Genomic DNA, 20,711 nt, shown 5'->3' with positions numbered 1-20,711 from the left:
CTTTTGACCTTCTTCGACGGAAGAACGACAGTCTCGACGTCAGAATCGGCGACGACGCATTTCCTCTTGCTCACCTGGGTATTGAAAACAGAAGGAAACTCGAGCGAATCAGCAGTTAAGGCGCGCTGTAGCGCGGCCACAGTAAAGTCAATTCCTTCTAGGAGGGTGTGGAGTGTGTTTATACGAGCGGCTTCGAGCAACTGAGAGCATTCAAGGATGGGGAACCCGGCGAGGAAGCCGTGGATGGCTTTATCTTCATTATTCAGTGATGCGTTAGGTGGCGGAGGAACGTCGCGGAGATCCTCGGTCCAATAAAAAGGGAACAAAGCAGTCCCATCCCGGCGTGTGAAAGCTTCAGGGTAGGAGGGGTGCACGATTATGCGAAAATATCGGCGCCCGGGCCCCATCTTGATATTGCTCTTATAAGGTTGGAGACGTTGCCGACTCGTTCGGGACTCAGGGAGACCCACCCGGGAGTCTCGGCTTTCAAGGATCTTGGCTCCACGCCGTAGAAGTAGAAGAAATGAGAGGTTTTAGCTTCGAGGTTGACGGCGTCACACATAATCTCGTAGCATCGAATGAAAGCACAGGCGTTCAAATGAAGTTGGCTTGGGGCTACATTGATCTCCCTCAAAACCTGGCAAAGAAAAGGGGAGAAGGGTAGTTTGATCCCCAGATCAAGAAAGAAGTACTCATAAACATAAAAGAAGTGAGGCTCTTCCGCGCCTTGTTCGAGTGTGCGGCACTTCCAAGGGCGACAGATGCTCAAGCCCCGGCTGGTGATAAGGACATCTTCGAGGGACTTTTCGTGGCATAACCCTCCGACCCGGCGGGCCAACTCGGCGATGGATTTGTCGGTGGACAACTCAGAGTGTTGGCAGATAGCTTTCAGAATGGGTTCCCGGGTGGCAGACGGAGGGAGGGTGGAAAGGACTTGGTGCCAGAAGGCATTTTTCTCATTTTCATTAAGGGGAAGTCCCCCGACTGGAGGTGGAATGGCCGGGGCGCGGGATGTTTGAGCGGGGCTCTGGAGTCGAGAGGGTCCTTTGGTGCGGCGTTGAGGAGTCATCTTTTGCAGAAAGGAACTGAGACGGAAGAGTAGAAGATGCTAGGGTAATAAATTGGGTAACTTTGCAAGGCTGTGGAGGGTTTCAAAGGGGGCAAGTGAGAGAAAGAAGTTGAATTTAAAAGTTAGGATAAGAAACGGTTGGGAAATCGTGCCCCATCATGACAAAGGTGGAATGATTGCCTCAGGAGACGTGGCATAGATTTTGGAAAAACGGGGGTGCCGCATTGAGTGAAAGCTGCAACGGTTGCTGCCGGTTGATTGAAATTCAAATTGTCAAAGTTGTGACGTGGCTGGAAAGGACATGTCAAAGGTAGCGGTTGAGACTCTGTGGATTCACTGACCTTGGCGTCACTTCAAGGCACGACGCGTGAGATAGACACAACGTGCGCAACTATGCTGAGGCGGGCGGACTAAAGGTCATCGCCACAAGCCTGCTTGTGGACTTGGGTCGCCCGGAAGAAGAGGACGCGACTGGAGGTCCAAAAGTGTTGATTGCAAAAGGCTTTATTTATCAGGCCATGTTGGCCATTGTTTTTCACTTCTAAATTTTAAATTTTTATGTTTTAGTCAGTATCCTTAGGGATCTCGCCTTATTTCTTACTTAAAGACACACTTAGCTCTCATGCTTCGAGCTCGGTGTCTTGTGGACTTGTGGACTGGGCGAGACCCCAGGGTCCCTCGCCTAGGAGACTCAACTTTGGGCGTGGGACGCGTCATGACCTTGGGCCTCCCTTCCCGAGGCCCAACTGGCCCATTTGGACAAACTAAGGGCGCCAAAGCCCAACTCCACCTCTATAAATAGGAGAGGAATACCAATTGTAAGGGACTCTTAGCTCATTTGAGAAATAATAGCATTGCAATTCAGTTATATTTTCTCTCTCTAAGCGGTTAGAGTTTCTCTCTCTAAGCATTCACTTCACTTTCCTCACACTTTGGGTACTATCTCTCATCTCTATGTTCTAGCACGGAACATCGTTCATCATCGGATCGGTTCGGTTTTGGAATTTTTTTGCTAACAAACGATCAAAACCGAACCAATGAATTTTGATTTGATCGGTTTTTGGTTTCACCTAAAACCGGTTCAAACCGAACCGCGAACACCCCTAAGTCCCTTAATACAAATGACACACACCAACAAACTCATTGCGATTGGTTCATTTTTTTAAAGTCAACAAATTTATCTTTCTTCTTAAAAATGTGTTGACTTTTTAGAATAAATGTGTTGGAGTGTGTCCATTTTATTTAGAAAACAAAAGTTCATTTGTAACTCATTTTCTCTCTAAACCCTTCGAAGCAGCCTTTCCCTTTCCTGGGTGGTTGTTGCAACACCGTGATGAGCGTATAATTGATGCACTTTATGTTTGTCTTTCTAAGCTTCATTATTTACATTCTTTTGCTTAATTGTTATTACTTAGCCATGTTTTGACCATTAGTGCTTATTTGGATTATTCATAGAAAAATGCTTAATTCTACACTTTTAGTTTCTGTGACTGTTATGCTAGAACAGGTTGAATCTGGAGCTACAAATATCCAAATAAGGTGAATAATATGTCGTTGGAAAGCTAACTCAAAGCACTACAACTTTCATGTGTAGCACAATTCGATAAAAAGCTTCTAACATGATCAGAATTTTCTTTCAAAGTTGTTGTCGCTAATCCTGCGAGTTTGGAACAGTCTGCACTAAAATGATCATATCTTGGGCTACAAAACTTCGAATTAGGATCCGATTGAAGGCCCGCGAAGCTAACTTAAAGATCTACAATTCTCATGTTTACCTCAATTGAAGATTTAGACTTATTGTGGGACCCGCGAATGCATGAGTGTTCAGCAGATTACTCCTTTATGTGGGCCCGATTTTGTGAAGATTTAGAAAAGATTTAGGTAACAAGGATTGTTACTTGATGAACAAGTTTATTTATTAGTATAAATAAGTGAGTTTAGGCTTTTGTTAGACACCACCACCTCACCATTACACCACCTCACCTCCTCCCCTCTCATATCTCTCCCTCTTTTCTAATATGAGTTGCTAAACTCTCTAGTTAGTCTTAGGACTTTTAATATTCTTGTGTTTGCAAACTTGAGGTTATGTTCTTAATGCAAATTTTTTCTTTATTAATTCTTTTCATCTCTATTTCTGATCTAGGGTTTGCTTAATTCTGTAGTTTTAGAAATAAGAGTTGATGCATGTTCGCTTAGTTCATGTTAGTTCGTACTGTTTCTTAATTGCTTAGTTTAGGAAACTGTGAATTAATTTTCGCTTAGTTAATTAGTTCTCACGAATTAGGGAATTGATAAGGAAGAGTAATCTTTTGTAACCAATGAAGGTTTGTTGCACTTGAATGTTATAATCTGATGACTAACGTTTTCTCTCTTCTGTCTGATCTATTTAATTATTTCTTTGTTACCTTCTATCAAATCAATCAAAACCCCCCTTTTTATTTGATTTTATTTTACTCTATTATCAATTAATAATTCATCAAGTCCTTGTGAGAACGATCCTGGTGTTCATCACCTTGTACTGCATTCAAAGCAAAAATACTTTGACACGCACCCCCGACAGTGCGTTCGTCACACCGTCCCTTTCGGCACAGCGACAACCCCTCTTTTTTCTTTATGTCTTGCTCTTTTTGCGTTCTGTTTATCCTTCTCTCAGTTTCCTTTCTGCCTTCTCCCCTGTTTTCACTTCCAGATTCAGCCATGTTTCCTCTGCCTTTCGTTGCGCTTAGATCTGTGGTGGTCTTCGCCGCCTCCGGTTCTGGTCTCCCATTAACAGAACAAGTTTGGGTTTGGCTCTCTCGCATCTTCTCTCATGCTATTCACGATGTTGCTTCGATGAGCGAGAGAGAGAGAGAGAGAGAGAGAGAGAGAGAGAGTCTCTGATGCTGCAAATTGCTCTTCTGCTTTGCTTCGTGGTTGCGTCGTTTGTTCGTCTCTAATGTGTTTGTGTCGTGGTTCGTCACGTGCGAGGTTTTGGTTGTGCGGATCTCCCTCCGACTTTGTTGACGTGGCAGTTTTGACGTCCTTCGTCCCTGATGTCCTTTCCACTATGACAACCTTGTTTGAACCAGGGACTTATTGGGCAGAATGATGCTCCTCCTTTTGCATAGGTTGGATCTTTATTAAGGTTCGAGGGCTCTTGTTTTGGATTTTTGGTGTGCAGTTTGGGATCGTCCATGGCGGATCTAGGCTTGTGTTGTGCAGGATGGGCAGAGTGGCGATGATTTCTGAGTTCTGTGGGTTTCGTGTTGCTCATGCTTCCGAGGGTGTGGTGTATTGACTTTGCTCTAATCTCGTTGTCTGGTCTACTAGTCCAGCCAAATTAGAGTGGGCAGCAGGTCCTTCGGGTGTGGCTTGCTCGCTCCCTGAGTTTTGGACTTGTTGTTAGTGCTATCGCACCTGGAAGAATGGCTCGGTTATGTTGTTTTTTTTCTTTGATCGATGTTTCGTGTTGTTTCGTGTTCCCTCCAATGCTGAGATGAGGCTCTGTTTTTGTTGGGTTTGCGAGGCTTTCTCCTTGCCACATCTAGGTCCCCAATGGGTGCCTATTCTCGTTGGTCGTTTAATGCTTGATCCGGGCTTGACCCTTATAATTGTGGCTTTGGGTTTGACTAGCTATATATTATTTACAAGAAAGATTATGTTGCTATCTTGTATTGCTTTATGGGGCGACCTTGGTTTTAGGTTTTGCTATGTTAGTATTGGGGGACTTTGCTCACACTGTTATTTGTTAATTGTTTTATCGAATATCGACCATTATCTGTATTTTTTTTGGGTACAAAAAGCTTAAAAAAAGGAAAAAAACTACAACGCTAACAATCATTATCTATCTAATAAGAGTTTCTGTTTTAAAAACAATTTTTTTTTAAGAATAACTATCTTATGATAAACATAAAACATCCAGCAAAAAGTCAAATAAAACGCCCACCAATTCTAACTTTTAATTAAATAAAAAGGCACAATACAAAAAGAACCACCCAAAGACTCTAAAGCCATAACTGTTTTATGAAGTGTGTTTATAAAAACCACCCAAATGTGTTGTCAGTGTTTCTCTTTTCATTTTAAAAGTTCGGATGAATTGGATTAATTATAAAAGTTATAATAGGTCATAAATGGGTAGCATATTATTTTGGTAATTGTTAACGCACCCCCGACACCTAAACGCACCTCCGGGTGCGTCAATCACGCACATATATGTGCGTCTTGTTGACGCACATGCATGTGCGTCTACGCACATGAAGGTGCGTGACCGTCCAATTCACCAAGAGCACGAGCCCATTCTAATACTTCTTTCCGAATAACAAACACCTAGAAGCACATATTTAAATGGTCAACACAGATTTAATTATGATTAAATATTTAATGTCACTGACATAGTCAATAAGATACCTTATCTGTCTTAAAAATTGCGTAAAGTCCACTAAAAGTGGATCGGGGGGATCAACTTCCTCTGTCTTTATTACTTTGGTAAATAATGCATTTTCTTCGGGCTTGTCAACTTCGTAAGACTTCACTGGGCTCATTGTAATACCTTATGTAAAGTAAAAAACCTATACATACTCAAATATGCAATTGTTTGAATTTTATCCAACTTGGAATGCAATTTACAATACAATTTTTCTGATAATTTTCGCACCTGCAAGTACGTTGAACACGCATATCAAAGTGCGTTACCAAACGCACTTGCAGGTGCGTTGTGGCACGAACCGTAGTGAACGCACCTGAAAGTGTGTTCCACACGCACATGGACGTGCGTGTAATTTGAACGTCAAAATGAAGAAAAACTAAACAAAACACACGTTAAAGTGCGATGCACACGCACTTGCATCACACTTTAAAGGATGAGGAGAGTGAGATTTGTGGGTTAGAGAGTGGAAACGAAAGGGAGGTGTTTGGGAAAGGTGGGGGGGGGGGGTATGAGGAATAAGGGTGGGTGGGAGGGTGGGGACAACATTGGAAAGTTTTGTTTTTAAAGGGGTATTTTTGATTCTTCACCATTTTTGGGGGCGCATTTAGCTGTCAGGGGGATGCGTTTAACAATTACCTATTGTTTTTTATTCATCCACCGCTTCTAATTCAAAGCCCATCAAACTCATCCATTTGTCATCTCTAAAATTATGTTGTAAGTGGTGCAATTGCGCACTTAAAATATTAGTAACACTCACTTTTTTTTTTATAAGCTAGTAACACTCACTTAGTCACTTTATCATTATCACTCTTTTTTTAATTGGTTAAAATTAATGTGAAGTTTATTAAAAATATATTCTTCACTTTCAATTTATAGTGAGAATTTACATGAATCTCAACAAATTAAAGAAAGAATATTAGAGTAAGTGTTGCTAGTATATACTTTGATCCTTGCACACAACCTGTCGTTGAAATCCTATATATTTGTTGAGCAAGTAACATATATTAATTTCAACAATCATATATTCACACTTGACTTTTACTTTCGTCTCATATTTACTAGTTTTTTTCTTATCTCTCTTCTCTTTAATTACTATTATATCACTTATTAAATCGCTCAATTCTCCTTCTTTTCCTATTCTACTCATTATTTTATTTTTTTTGAGAAATATAGAGATATATATATTAAAAAAGGCTGGGCAAGAAAGCCAAGCAAGCAAAGTAACAGAATACAGATAATAGAAAGAGAAAGTAATATACATAAAACAGGAAATTAAGACAAGAAGAGAACGCAAACAAAAAAACACAGTGGCAGGGGGGAACGAGAAGCACATCTAATAAAAACAGGACACCCGCAAGCAGCACCAAAGGAAGGTGAAAGCGCATATCGAACGCAACAAGATCACCGAGCAGAACTTGAGCACCACCAGAGATTTGTTGATCTATTTACTCCAGATTTCGCAAGGGTATCAACGGAACTATTTGCTTCTTTAATTTGTAGACATGATGCACCCCCAGACAATGAACCTCTAACAACAACATATCTATCTGGTTCAAATCATTTAGCAGTTTCCATGGACGGTTTGTTTTAGTCAAGATTATAAAGTGAATGTGGAGGACTGTGCACAAACTCATTTTCCTATTCATTTACACGCACATGGCACGAAGCACATGCAGCGTCACCAGGCATGATATATGTTATATTTAGCCAATGGGAATATTTTGGTTTCGGAAATTAGGGGGAAAAAAGGTAAAAAAAAAAAAAAAGCAAGAGCGGGTACTAGGTATAACACTTGTTATTTCTCCATGTCAGAAGTCACATAATGACAAAGTTAAGAAAACATAAAACCACCATATATAGTATGCCTTTTTCCTGAAAAATTATTAAGCAATGGCTGTGATTGAGATTCAAGCCTATATGCAACTTTTCTTCATTTTGCTACTCTCCACCATTGTGGTTCAAGCCATACTAACCAGGAAAAAGAACAAGGGCCATCACCCCCCGAGCCCTCATATATTACCTATTGTTGGACACCTTCACCTTATTTCTAAGCTACCTCACCAAAGTTTTCACAAGCTCTTAACTAGTTATGGACCCATAGTGAAACTTTTCCTAGGATCAGTTCCTTGTGTGGTAGCTTCCACTCCAGAAATTGCCAAGGAGTTTCTCAAAACCCATGAATCTTGCTTCTCCAACCGTGTTAGAAATCCAGCCATTCACTACTTATCATATGGCTCTAAGGGCTTCTTATTTGCACCATATGGAGGGTATTGGAAGTTCATGAAAAAGGTATGCATGTCCGAGCTTCTTGGTAGCAAAACCCTTCATCAGCACCTTCCCTTGAGGCAACAAGAGACTCTGAGGTTTCTTAGAGTTTTAAAAAATAAAGGGGAGGCCGGTGCGACCGTCGATGTCGGTAGCGAGCTCTTGACTCTCACCAATTGTGTTATAACAAGAATGACTATGAGCATAGTGTGTTCTGGAAATGATGGCAAAGATGTGGATGATATAAGGAAGATGGTGACTGACACTGCAGAACTTGTAGGGAAATTTCATGTGTTAGACTTTTTTCGATTTTTTAAGAATTGGGATTTTCATGGAAGGTATAAAAAGCTCAAGGAGATTCGGGACAAGTTCGACACCATAATGGAGAGGGTGATAAAGGAGCATGAAGTGGAAAGGAAGGAAAGAGGTGATGATGGTGCTCAAATTAGGGATCTGCTTGATATTTTGTTGGAGATACATGAGGATGAGAGCACCAAGATAAAATTGAGCAGAGACAATATCAAGGCTTTCATCATGGTAAACATCTCTTCTAACTTTAATTCTCTCTTGTTTGATTTGTTAACTAGATGCAAACCCTGCTATGAACTTAGTAACGAGTCCACCATAATTAGTAGATATAATTAAATTTCTTAAGCATTTAGTTGAAAATTCAAACCCTAGATAATATGTATGGAGAATAGTTTTTAAGGAGATGTCTACCCATTTAATTATGTGATGTCAAAGCCTAAAAAAATTTAGTTTTATCACTCTCAACAAAAGATATTGATTGATAATAATAATAATAATAATAATAATAATAATAATAATAATAATAATAAAATATTTGAACTTAGTGACAGATTTAGAAATTTTAAGCTTCGGAGCATTTACGTTCAAAAAAATAATTAGGATATTTACGTTCAAAAAAATAATAATTTGCTTTCGAAATAAAATATTAGCTGACTAGCTGTCTTTAAATTGGTGAAGCGGTTCGAAACAATTGATTTGAAATCTAAAAAAATTTAAAAATCTTTGAGTCAAAATCTAGAAATCTTTTTTTCATATGATTGGACATAATGTTTTACAGAGTGCATAAGGTTGTGGGGAGAACACGTTAAACACCAAGAATTTCAGAACGCAAGATGTTAATTAGAGTATGTTAAACATATAATGTATAAGGTTAGGGAGAGAACACGTTAAACACCAAAAATTTCAGAACACAAGATATTGGAGTACGTAAACATATGATGTATGAAAGAAGTTGTTTAAATGACCAATGATAAAGTTTGGGTTAAATAACCTACCATCCAATCATATTAGAGATAAGTGAGTTGAAATTTCTATATTTTATTTATTAATTTATTTCCAACTCATTTATCTTCAATGTGATTGGATGCTGAGTTATTTAACCCAAACTTTATTATGGATCATTTAGATAACCCGTATGAAATAGAGCAACCACAAGAAGTGAAACTTGAAATCATAGAACAAAATAACAGGTTCGTGTAATTCAATTCACAAGTCAAACTATCGTGTTTTAGTGGGGCACAACTACTACTTTATTGGGAGCAAATGCTTGCTTAACCTTGTGTATTATTGGCAGCATAAAATTTTCAATTACTATCTACTAGCTGAATCTTTGTATATTATTGGTGTATTTTTACAAATTTTAGTGGGGGTATTTGCCCCCCTCATGTCACACATGCATCCGTCCCTGAACTTAACTATGGAGCCTAATAAAATATACTATGTAATTGATATTTTATATTCTGATGGACGAGGAGAATCTGATAAAACTAGGGGGTAACTTTTTATTAAAAGAACGGGCAAGCCCCAAGAAAAAAGAAAAAAAAAGGAAAAACAAAGAAGCTGCATCCGGACAAAACTAAAGCCTATAATAGTATAGTATCAGCCGACAGCCATTAACAAATGAATTATCTCATGGGGAGGTTCGCGCAAAAAAAAAAAAACTCTTCATTGTTGCACTTTAGAACAAAAAAAAAATAGCACAAGTTACTTACATTTTTTGATTGTAAGGTCTGATTGGTTCGTTATATAGAAGAAGTTCCGATAGAATCCGGTCTAATTGTATGAAACCTAATAGAATAAAATATGATAAAAATTTAATATTATATAGTGTTTGGTCATACACTTTATAACTTATTGATGCAGCGGAAGTCGTACTAGGATTGCAAGCGCAAATCCTAAAAGAAAAGGTTTCTGGAATCCACCAGAAAGGGAGATAGCCAGCGCTAAAACCCTAAAAATTAAACTGGAATCCACCAGAGTTGATAAACTGGAATCCACCAGAGAAGAAGAGAAAACTCTTTTTAATAATAATCAAAAACTTCCTATGGCTTATGCCTTACAACTGCTTAAATAGAGAAATAGGAAAACCCTAATAAAACTAAAAATATTCTATTCTAAAATTAAAAGATCATATTCTGAAAATAAAAATATCATAATATGAAAATAAAAAGATTCTAATCAAACTAAAAGACCCTATTCACAGAATAAAAAGATCCAAACCACAAATAAATAAAATTACTAAAATACTAAAAATATCCTAAAAAGCTCCTACATCAGTCTCCTATTCTTGTGAAGAACTCGACCCCGAGTTCTCATAACAATAAAGGACTTCAGCTGCCTCAAAATACCAGGATCAAAAGGCTTCCAAATTAAACCAAGGAGAGTGAGTGTTGAATACATAATAAAAGCACATGAAAAAGAGTGTGGAGACTCCTGTTTTGAAACACTAGCGTCCATCTTGTTGGTGCCAGGATCAAATTGTTTTCGCCGAATACCATGAAAGTGAAAGAGTGTGTTTTCTGGATGAACAAGCAGTGATTGAAACAACTTCCAGTGGCATGGAATCAATTTTCTGAATTGTGAGTTAGACAAGTTGGATTGCACTTCCTCTTGCTTAGGCATATTACCAAACAGATGGGGTGCAAACTTGGGAACAGGGACAGATCGAACCTGAGGCACAACCATAAGTGTTGCATTGTAAGGTGTGACTAGTGCATCGATGCCCAAATTGACAGAGGTGTCTGCCTCAGATATAACATGGGATGCAACCTCAGAGATGTCGTCATATCTAGATAGAAGAGAACTGTGTGTCGGCGTGCTCTCGCTGCACCAATCATCCGAAGAAGCTGCTCTGATACCACTTGATGCAGCGGAAGTCGTACTAGGATTGCAAGCGCAAATCCTAAAAGAAAAGGTTTCTAGAATCCACCAGAAAGGGAGATAGCCAGCGCTAAAACCCTAAAAATTAAACTGGAATCCACCAGTGTTGATAAATTGGAATCCACCAGAGAAGAAGAGAAAACTCTTTTTAATAATAATCAAAAACTTCCTATGACTTATGCCTTACAACTGCTTAAATAGAGAAATAGGAAAACCCTAATAAAACTAAAAATATTCTATTCTAAAATTAAAAGATCCTATTCTGAAAATAAAAATATCCTAATATGAAAATAAAAAGATCCTAATCAAATTAAAAGACCCTATTCACAGAATAAAAAGATCCTAACCACAAATTAAGAAAATTACTAAAATACTAAAAATATCCTAAAAAGCTCCTACATCACTTATTCTATCGTTTAAATTAATATCATCATATATTTCGTGAAATATTGAATAATTATAAATAGTATAATAATGAAGATGATGTCAGTGAGTTGTGAAGATGATGGTGGTAGCGGCGTCGACAGTAGTGGTGGCGCTGATGGAGGGTGGGGGTCCTGCGGTGGTTGATGTGGTGATGCTGAGAAATGGCGGCGATGGAGGGAGGTGCTTGTGGTGGTGGTGACAATGATGGTGGGTCATGGCGGTAAGTAATGGTAGTGGTGGTGGTGACGATGACGGTGGATGATGGTTTTTTTTTTATAGGCAAATGTTAATTGTTAGTAAATTAGTTCATTCGCCAGGATTTGAACCTTGGTCCTTCACCCTGCAAATCCCTTCATTTCCCTTAGCTTATCAAATGAGTTACCCCTCCCTTCAACGGTGGAGGATGGTGGTGGTGGTTGCAGTGTTGTGGGGCGGTAGTGGCGGTGGCAATTCGGGTGGTGGCGACAATGATGTTATTGGAAGATGATGGTGGTGGTAGTGGCAGAGGGTGGTTGTAGCGGCGGAGACGACGGTATGATTGGCGATAACGATGGTAGCAAAGGTTGTGTTGGCAGTGGTGGAGCGTGGTGGAGTTTACACAATTGATTAAATATTTTCATGTAGCTTATACATCACAGTCTTCTCATGCCTTATCCATCATCTATATAGTGAATTAAATAATTCATCATTGTATTGTATAAAAGTGGATTGACGGATAATCTTATACAATACAATGTTAGAACCAATGATAATTAATACCATAATATATTGTATAAGTTTATACTTTTATACCTCATACGATGTACAAAACAAGCGGTAATATATTTTAATAGATATATAGTTGAGTTATTTTTTTTTGAAAACACAACATATTATTGATTAACCATAAAGAAATCCAAGAGAACACCCCTCTCAAGGTAAGGCAATAAGTCCAAAAACCCCCAAACACATCCCCCGTGTAGACCCAAACAATGTCAAGGGAATAAGCCTCATTAAAACCTTGCTAAGAAAAACCCTGTGGGAAAAAACCTAGCAAGGAAAAAGAGTACTCAAACCCAAAGCAAGTCTACACCAACATAAATTAAAACCCAAGACATTACTTGAAAAGCTCAAAACAGCCTACAATGTCTTCACCTCAATTTATTATATCAACCTTCTTTCTATCCAAGCTCTGTACCAGAAGCAGTTTTTGCAAAATCAAATGCATAGTTCTTGAGCTGCCTGCATCCTCCCAGTAATACCATGTAGTCCACGTCCAAGATAGGTTACAAAGTACAAATACCTGTGCACACAGCAAACACATTATTCAAGTATATGAACACACACCCACCAATAAGTACTTCACCCACATCTCTGTTACAATCATAATACAGGATTCAGTTTCTCAAACAAGAAAATAAGTAGCAGAACAAAAATAGTAGTCACTTCTTGTGTCAAAATAATTTCTGCATCACGCAAAGTAAGCCCACAGTGGAATCACCCTATCTCTTCCTCTTTTTGCTAAACAATCAGCCATACCATTCCCTTCTCTTAGAATATGCTGAATCCCCACACAATTTACCTCCACAACCAACCTGTCAATACATTCCAAAACATGAAATAACTTCCAAGGTCTGTGCTCCTTTCTATTCACCCACCCCACTACTAAGGAGGAATCGCTCTCCACTAAGACCGAGCTAATTCTGAATTCCTGACAGAATAACAAAGCATGATAAATGGCCTGAACCTCTGCCTCATACGCCCACAAATTCCTGGTTGCCTTTGAAAAGCACCCCAGCACTTCCCTCTTATCATTGCACAGAATTCCCCCCACCCCACTCACCCCCGGGCAGCCCAAGGATGAACCATCTACATTGAATTTAACCCTTCCCGCCTCCGGTGGCACCCACTCTTGAGCCAATCTGACCTTGACCTTTGTAGGCATCCGAATATGTTCATAACCCAGGACAAATTGATCAATGCTATAGGGACATGATCTTCACCACGCTTTCACCCACCAAGCCACTCTTGCCAAGCAAAGATCCCACACTGATTCTGGGGTAAAAGACACATTATTGAAAACACAATTGTTCCTTTCTAGCCAAATTGTCCAGCATAAAGCATATGGAATCAGACCCCATAAATCCTTATCAGACTTCCATCTCAAGCAGTCCCACTCCAATAGCATCCCCTGCACAGAACTCGGGACCACCCACGCCATCCCCTCCCTACACACGAAGCTACCCCACAACCTCCACACCATTTCACAATGTAAAAACAAGTGAGCTGCTGACTCTGCACATTGCCTACATAACACACACATATCTCCCTCCACCAAATACACCCCTCGAGCTGATAAATTAACCTTTGTTGCCACTCTATCTCGTTGAAGCATCCACATGAATGTTGCTACCTTTGGGGGCATCAAATTCCTCACAGCCTTCGGTATCGTCCAATTAACATGCTGAACCTCACTTTCCTCCACAGCAGCACATAAGCCCTTCACTGAGAACCACCCCGAAACCTCTCCTTTCCAGAAAACCATATCATTTTCCTCGGAAGGGAGCACCATACCTATCAATTTTTTAAATTGGTGTAGCTGTTCTAACTCCCACTCAAAAAATCCTCTCCTGAAATTAACAGACCATTCCCACCTCCCTTGCATTTGTCTTCCCATTTCCACAACTGCTGCATTTTTATTTACAGCAATCGCGAATAGCCTCGGAAATGCTTCCCTTAACGGCATATCACCCACCCACACATCTTCCCAGAATCGAACCCCATCACCTCTTCCAACCTTACAAGCCAAACTCTCCACAAAAAGCCTCACTAGTGTACTTTGCTCTCTAAACAAACCCCACATAGCAACAGCCACAAAAGAGCCCGCCCTTGCTCGCACACCCCCCCTTTGAGGGATTATATATTTTTCCTCCATATTCACTTGTCTTCAAATACAAATTTTAATTTTTTTTTAAGTTAAGGCCAATATTCAAAATTAATTTTATACGCTTAAAAACAAAATTGCTAACGCACAGTATCCATTTGGGACAAGAAAAAAAGTGTTTTGATTGATTTACATGGACTTTATATTTTATTTCATTTTCACTCATTTTGAATCATTGTCATGCAGGACATATTTATGGCCGGAACTGACTCATCTGCCGTAACTATCGAGTGGGCTATGGCAGAGTTAATCAACCACCCGCAAGTGATGGAGAGAGCAAGACAAGAGATCGATTCAGTAACGGGGAATAAAAGATTAGTACAAGAGTCAGATCTTCTCAACCTTCCTTATATTCGAGCTATAGTCAAAGAATCACTAAGAATCCACCCCACATTGCCACTTATAGGCAGAAGATCAACAGAAAGTTGCAATGTTGGTGGTTATGATATCCCAGCAAAGTGTCCATTGTTTGTTAACTTGTGGTCTATGGGAAGGGACCCCAATGTGTGGGAGAACCCACTTGAGTTCAAGCCTGAGAGATTTATGAGTGAAGAGATGAAAAAATTTGATGTGAGGGGACAGAATTTCAAACTCATGCCATTCGGGACCGGGAGGAGGGTGTGTCCTGGAGCCTCACTAGCACTTCTGGTTGTGCCAACTAATCTTGCTGCCATGATTCAATGTTTTGAATGGAAGGTACTTCATGGGGAAAGGAATGGGATTGTTAACATGGAAGAGAAACCAGCCATTTCTCTTCCCAGAGCTCATCCTTTGATTTGTGCCCTCATGCCAAGGAGTGTATCCAAGATTTTAGTTCAAGAGAGTATCGTTTAGGGCATGTTTGAATACATAATAGAAAATTACGTAAAACTAAGACAACAGTGGATAAACATAAAAGCGATTTAAGGAAAGTTGTTTTTATCCACCGTAACCCATCTCCTTCGCTTCCACTTTCTTTTAAGTTCAAAATTGTTACATGGTCATGTATTGGTATAATGTGCTCGTGGGTGATTCATGCATACCATGTCCATGTGTGTGTTTTTCTTATTATTATCTTTTTGCTGTTGAATAAGGGGAGATGAATAAATTTTTCCCAACTTTCTATATTTTTTTTGTTACTGTTCTTATAACAATTTCGAGGCCACTTAAATGGATTTGAACTTTTTGGTACTATTGTGTCCTACCACATTTCTCTAGACTTTTTTTTTGGCACATCACAACTCACAAGTTAAAAACAGAAAGAAACCAAGTTCTCATATCAGCTACAAGCATGGGAAAAACTTAAAAAAAGAACTATTTTCTCATATCAGCGGCAAGCATGAGAATAATTGTACTAGGAAGAAATTGTCTAGTCTTCCTACTTATTAAGATATTTCATTCTTTATACTAAAATCATTATTGATATAAAAGATTTTTTTTTGAACAGCAAAAAAGAAAGAATGAATAAAGATTAGCATTTAGGTTGCTAATAAACCATCGTACATAAGAGCAGCAGAAAGAAAAAAAAACAAGTTAAACACGCTACAGAGTTACAATCTTCAATTGAAACAGTGCAGCGAAAAAACCAGGCAAAACATATCCCATCATCCTCTCCTCCCTACTCTGCAATTCACGCCTTCGAGGCTTGAAACATTAGAACGGTTCCCCCCCCCCAGGCAGACCCTTGGATTATCTATCCAATCTGACCAAGAATAAGTGAAACTCTTCTGTTTGCAGTATAACCATTTGCAGGCCTTGAATTTTATGAGATCAATTACCTTTTCAGGGTTCGATTGTCCTCCTTTAAAAACAGAATCAATTAGAAATTGGGAGGCATATACTCAACCACAAAAGCTAACTCAAGAGTTGAGGTTTGCACTACCCTTATAAAGACTATCTATGCTCTATCTCTAGCCAATGTGGTACTTCTAACACCCCCCTCACGTCCAGGACTGAACAACCTGGAACGTGGAATCAACAACAGCGGGTGACCCAATTATAGGAGGTCTCCACAACAAACAAAAAATGGATCTAGGACAGGCTCTGATACCATATTAGAAATTAGGAGGCCTATACTCAACCACAAAAGTTAGTTCAAGAGGTGAGGTTTGCACTATCCTTATAAAGACTATATATGCTCTATCTCTAGCCAATGTGAGACTTCTAATATAATCGTTTTTGTGCATCCAAATCATCCAGATAGTTGCGTCCCAGACGGTCCACCACCCTGAATCCAAAGACTGAAACAGTAATTGTCCATGTTGCTCGAAATTTGGGGCAGCTTCCTCATGAAGAACGGTGTCAATCCCCAACCAATTATAGATGTGCATCCAAATTTCCCAGGCGAATTGACAAGAGAAGAACAAATGTTTCAAGTCTTCTTCTGCTTGACCCTTACACATGACGCATTTACTCAGTAAACATGTCTAGAAAATTCCTCTTTTCATGAGGTTTGTCTTTGTTTGTATTCTATCCATCATTACCCTCCAAGAGAAAGCAAGAATATTTGAGGGGGCAGTGACTCTCCAAATCTTTTTGAAAATTGACAAGTCTTCAACTGATTCTGGTCCTAAAAGCACTTCATACGCTGATTTAACTGAGAAAATCTCATCTGCAGATGCCTCCCAGACCTATGAATCTTTCCTCCCTTTCTCTAGAGGTACAAAATTAATGTCTTGCATCAAGTTTTCCAATTGCAATTTCTCCCAGTCAAAAAGGTTTCTACGCCAATTGAGTTGCCAAATCCAATGAGTGGCATCCCACTCGCCTACTTCCTTCACCAAACTGTGTTGTTGTGTGGAGACCGTGAATAATCCCTGGTATTTACTCTTCAGAGTTTGACCTGCCCTTATCCATTTATGCTCCCATAAATTTGTGTTATCCCCTTCTTCCATTCTCTTACCCAGTTGCGTCTCGAACCACCCTTCCTCTTCTCCACATATCTTTAACATATATCTCCACTATGTTGAACCTTTTGTCGCAAATTTCCCTGCATTGTTGCTGCCATTGTTATAGTCTCTCTAACTATTGTCGCCATCACTCATCACTACCACCATCCTCATTATCACTTTTCAACACCACCACACCACTTGAACCGCCTTCGTCATTGCCGCCACCACCACCCTACAACACTGTCACCACCATTATATCTCCACCAACACCATCCATCACCACCCTCCACAACCACCGCCTCCACCACCCTCCACCCTAACCACCACTACCACTACCTACCGCCACGACCCACCACTCACCGTCACCATTACCACCATAACCACCCCCTCCACCGTTGTCATCACTCAACATTACCACTGCCACCTCAACCACCACTGATGAAACCACCACACTCCATCACCGCAACCACCACCACCGATGAAACCACCACACTTCATCACCGCAACCACCACCACCCATCGCCACCATCTTCACCACCCATTAACACCAACCACATTTGTATACTATCTATTATTTGTAAATATTTCACAAAACATGAGATTATATTAATTTAAGCGACATGATAAGTTATAGTGTATGACCAAACGATGTACATTATTAAACTTTTATCAAATTTTATCCTATCATGCCTAATACAATCGGTCATGATATGAGGCATTATATTATACAATATATAACCATTAATTTAAAAAAAAATTGTGTTCCAAAAGTTTAATGTACTATTTTTGTTTTTGGTCAAAGAGTTTAATGTACTACATATTTTTTTAGAACATACATAGTGCGGAAACTGTAAAAATTGGTCCAGTGAATTATGGGCTCAAGCCCATTTTAACGTTTTTACCTCTCGCCAGCGGAAACAAATTCACGCCGCCTGCTTCTCATTCGGTAATAGTCATTCATTCAATTGTTCTCTTCTCTTCTCTTTAGGGGTTGGTTTTCTAATCTGCTTACTGAATTTCTATTCATATGTGTGATTTCAATTGTTAATGTTGGTCTTGGAATTATATATAGAGAGATGATTAAGAAAGTGTTGGGTTTGTCCCAATCTTTTAATGATAATATAAAAACTCTCACTCTACTGTCGGCGGCAACCACCACGTCAAGGGAGATGGTTGAACATACTCAAGTCTTGCAAGATTTACAGCCCTTATGGTGGTGACATATGTCTAACATATAGAGATCATGAAGACACAGATGTTGCTTATGTGGTTTCTCCAATGCCTGCGGCTTGTTACAGACTAGTTCAAGAGGTATGCATGAATGTGGGAAACATAATCTATGTAGGGGACAAACAAAGGAAAACGTATAATAAACTTCTTTGCAAGGCATCCTGGTTTCTCCAATGTGAGATTGATGCATTTGAAAATAATCTCAATGAAATTCCTTATATTATGTCTTTTTAGGTTCGTGCAAGGCATCGACTTGTTCAGCTTTCTGGTGGTAAAGGACTCTTAAACTTTTAACGTTGAATAATCAAGTTGGATATTATTATAAGTCTTAGTGATGTTCTTGAATTAATTTATTGCCTTAAAAATCTAATGATATAGGGCACTGCGACAAGTTCGGCCAAAATCTTTAGAGTCAATGCAACGTCAAAGTCATAGCCTCATACAAGGTAAATGTTGATAAACTTCTTTAAACAAAGAGGTTTCTTTTCATATTGCTTTCAAATTGAGTTGTCAGAGGAAGTGATTGTAATTATCTAAGTAATATTTTGTCTTTTGAGCCAAACAATACTAGAAGATTTTAAAGTTTAAGAAAGAGGGTGACAAGTTTCCCTATATATGTTTGATTCTTCAATGGAAAATTGAAATACTTGTTTCTAGTGATGCCTAATTCATAGCAGCCAGTGCTGCAATGAGTCAATAGTCCTGACCTAGGAGGCTATGGATCATGGAGACTAAGTATAAACTATTTCTTTCCATTAATTCTTTAATTGTTTACTGCTCTTGGCTTTTTCAGAGGACTGGTTGAAGTTGCAAAATGCTGATGATGCTCCTTGTGAAGTAGTAGACCAAGTAACTTATGATTGTGATGTTATGGAAAGAAGTGGTGATGGTGATGATGATGGTGATGGTGATTTTGATGGTGGTGGTGGTGGTGGTGGTGGCGGAGGCGGAGGTGGAGGTGGAGGAAGTGGTGGAGGAGGTTGTGATGGTGATGGTGATGGTGATGGTGATGGTGATGGTGATGGTGATGGTGATGGTGATGGTGGTGTTGGTGGTGGCGGAGGTGGTGGTGGAGGAGGTGGTGGATGAGGTGGTGATGGCGATGACGATGGTGATGGTGATGGTGATGATGATTTTGATGGTGGTGGTGGTGGCGGAGGTGGCGGTGATTGTGATGGTGATGGTGATGGCGGAGGTGGTGGTAGTGGAGGAGGCGGTGGCGGTGGTGGTGGCGGTGGTGGTGGCGGAGGTGGTGGTAGTGGAGGAGGCGGTGGCGGTGGTGGTGGGGGAGGAGGCGGTGGAGAAGGTGGTGGCGGAACTGGTGGTGGTGGTGGAGGAGGAGGCGGCAGTGGTGGCGGAGGTGGTGGTGGTGGTGGAGGAGGTGCGGGAGGAGGAGGTGGTGGCGGAGCTGGTGGTGGTGGCGGTGGAGGAGGTGGTGGTGGTGGCGGAGGAGGAGGTAGTGGAGGAGTTGGTGGTGGTGGTGGAGGAGGAGGCGGCGGCGGCAGTGGTGGTGACGATGGAGGCGGCGGCGGTGGTGAGGAAGATGAAAGGGAAAAGGAAACAGCTATTGCTAATCTTCGGGGCAGACGTTTCTTGATGAATGAATTCAGCTCCACCATAGTAGATGCCTCAGAGGGTTCTTATGACCAGGGACGGATTCACTTGAGGGGTTATGGGGTCAATTGACCCCACTTGATTTTCAATTTTTAATAGTAACATACTATATCTACTAACTTAAAATGCAAGGTTCAGTTGCACTGTTCATGTGCACAATTTTTTTTTTGGTTTCAAAATGTTGCTATATGGGCCTATAATGGGCTCTGTATGTTCCAGGTCAGGCTATTTGTAAATTAGGTTTAGCAGCAAGGATTCCACACAACCTACTGAGTCCCTATCTATGCACTTTGTTAGCCTTTGTTATCTTCTTCGACAGTTGTCCTACGTTATGTTCTTATCTGTTGAGATTTTTTTTATGCCATTGTTATGTCCTATTAAGCTATGGAGGATGACTATTATCTATTTCCCCTTCTCAATTTTCATAAACCATGGTACTTTTGACAACTATTGCTTACTCAGGCAGCTATGGCTATCGCTTTACAGGTTCTTTTCTTACACCCTATCTGATGCCCTAAGTCTATTATAGCTGAAATCATTTCAATTCGAAAATTTGGTTGTGGAACTGTGAGCTCCTTGCTATAAATTGGACCCTTATGGTCTGAGATGTCCATAAGTTGTTTCACTGTGTTTTTTTTACTTCATTCTCCCGCTCCTATTTTGGTTTTAGGTGATCAATTTTCCCCAATTTTGATCGGAGACATGGGTGTTCATGTGAAT

General features: G+C 40.0%; 1 protein-coding gene across 1 annotated transcript; it reads left to right on the top strand.

The window, feature by feature from the left end:
* Positions 1 to 6,751: 6,751 nt before the first annotated feature.
* LOC130745607 (cytochrome P450 93A3-like) lies at positions 6,752 to 15,413 on the top strand. The gene is made up of 2 exons (XM_057597958.1): positions 6,752 to 8,276; positions 14,464 to 15,413. The coding sequence occupies exons 1-2, from the start codon at positions 7,365 to 7,367 to the stop codon at positions 15,109 to 15,111; spliced, it is 1,560 nt and encodes a 519-aa protein (XP_057453941.1). The 5' UTR covers positions 6,752 to 7,364; the 3' UTR covers positions 15,112 to 15,413.
* Positions 15,414 to 20,711: the final 5,298 nt, after the last annotated feature.

The sequence above is a fragment of the Lotus japonicus genome, chromosome 3 (assembly GCF_012489685.1).
Source record: "Lotus japonicus ecotype B-129 chromosome 3, LjGifu_v1.2".
NCBI classification, from domain to species: Eukaryota; Viridiplantae; Streptophyta; class Magnoliopsida; order Fabales; family Fabaceae; genus Lotus; species Lotus japonicus.
This window is presented reverse-complemented; position numbering and strand designations above follow the sequence as displayed.

Excerpts from the sequence above, each read along its gene's own strand:
- LOC130745607 (XM_057597958.1), top strand. The coding sequence starts at position 7,365 with ATGGCTGTGATTGAGATTCAAGCCTATATGCAACTTTTCTTCATTTTG. Across the intron at positions 8,277-14,463 it reads ATATCAAGGCTTTCATCATG|GACATATTTATGGCCGGAAC; the intron begins GTAAACATCTCT and ends ATTGTCATGCAG.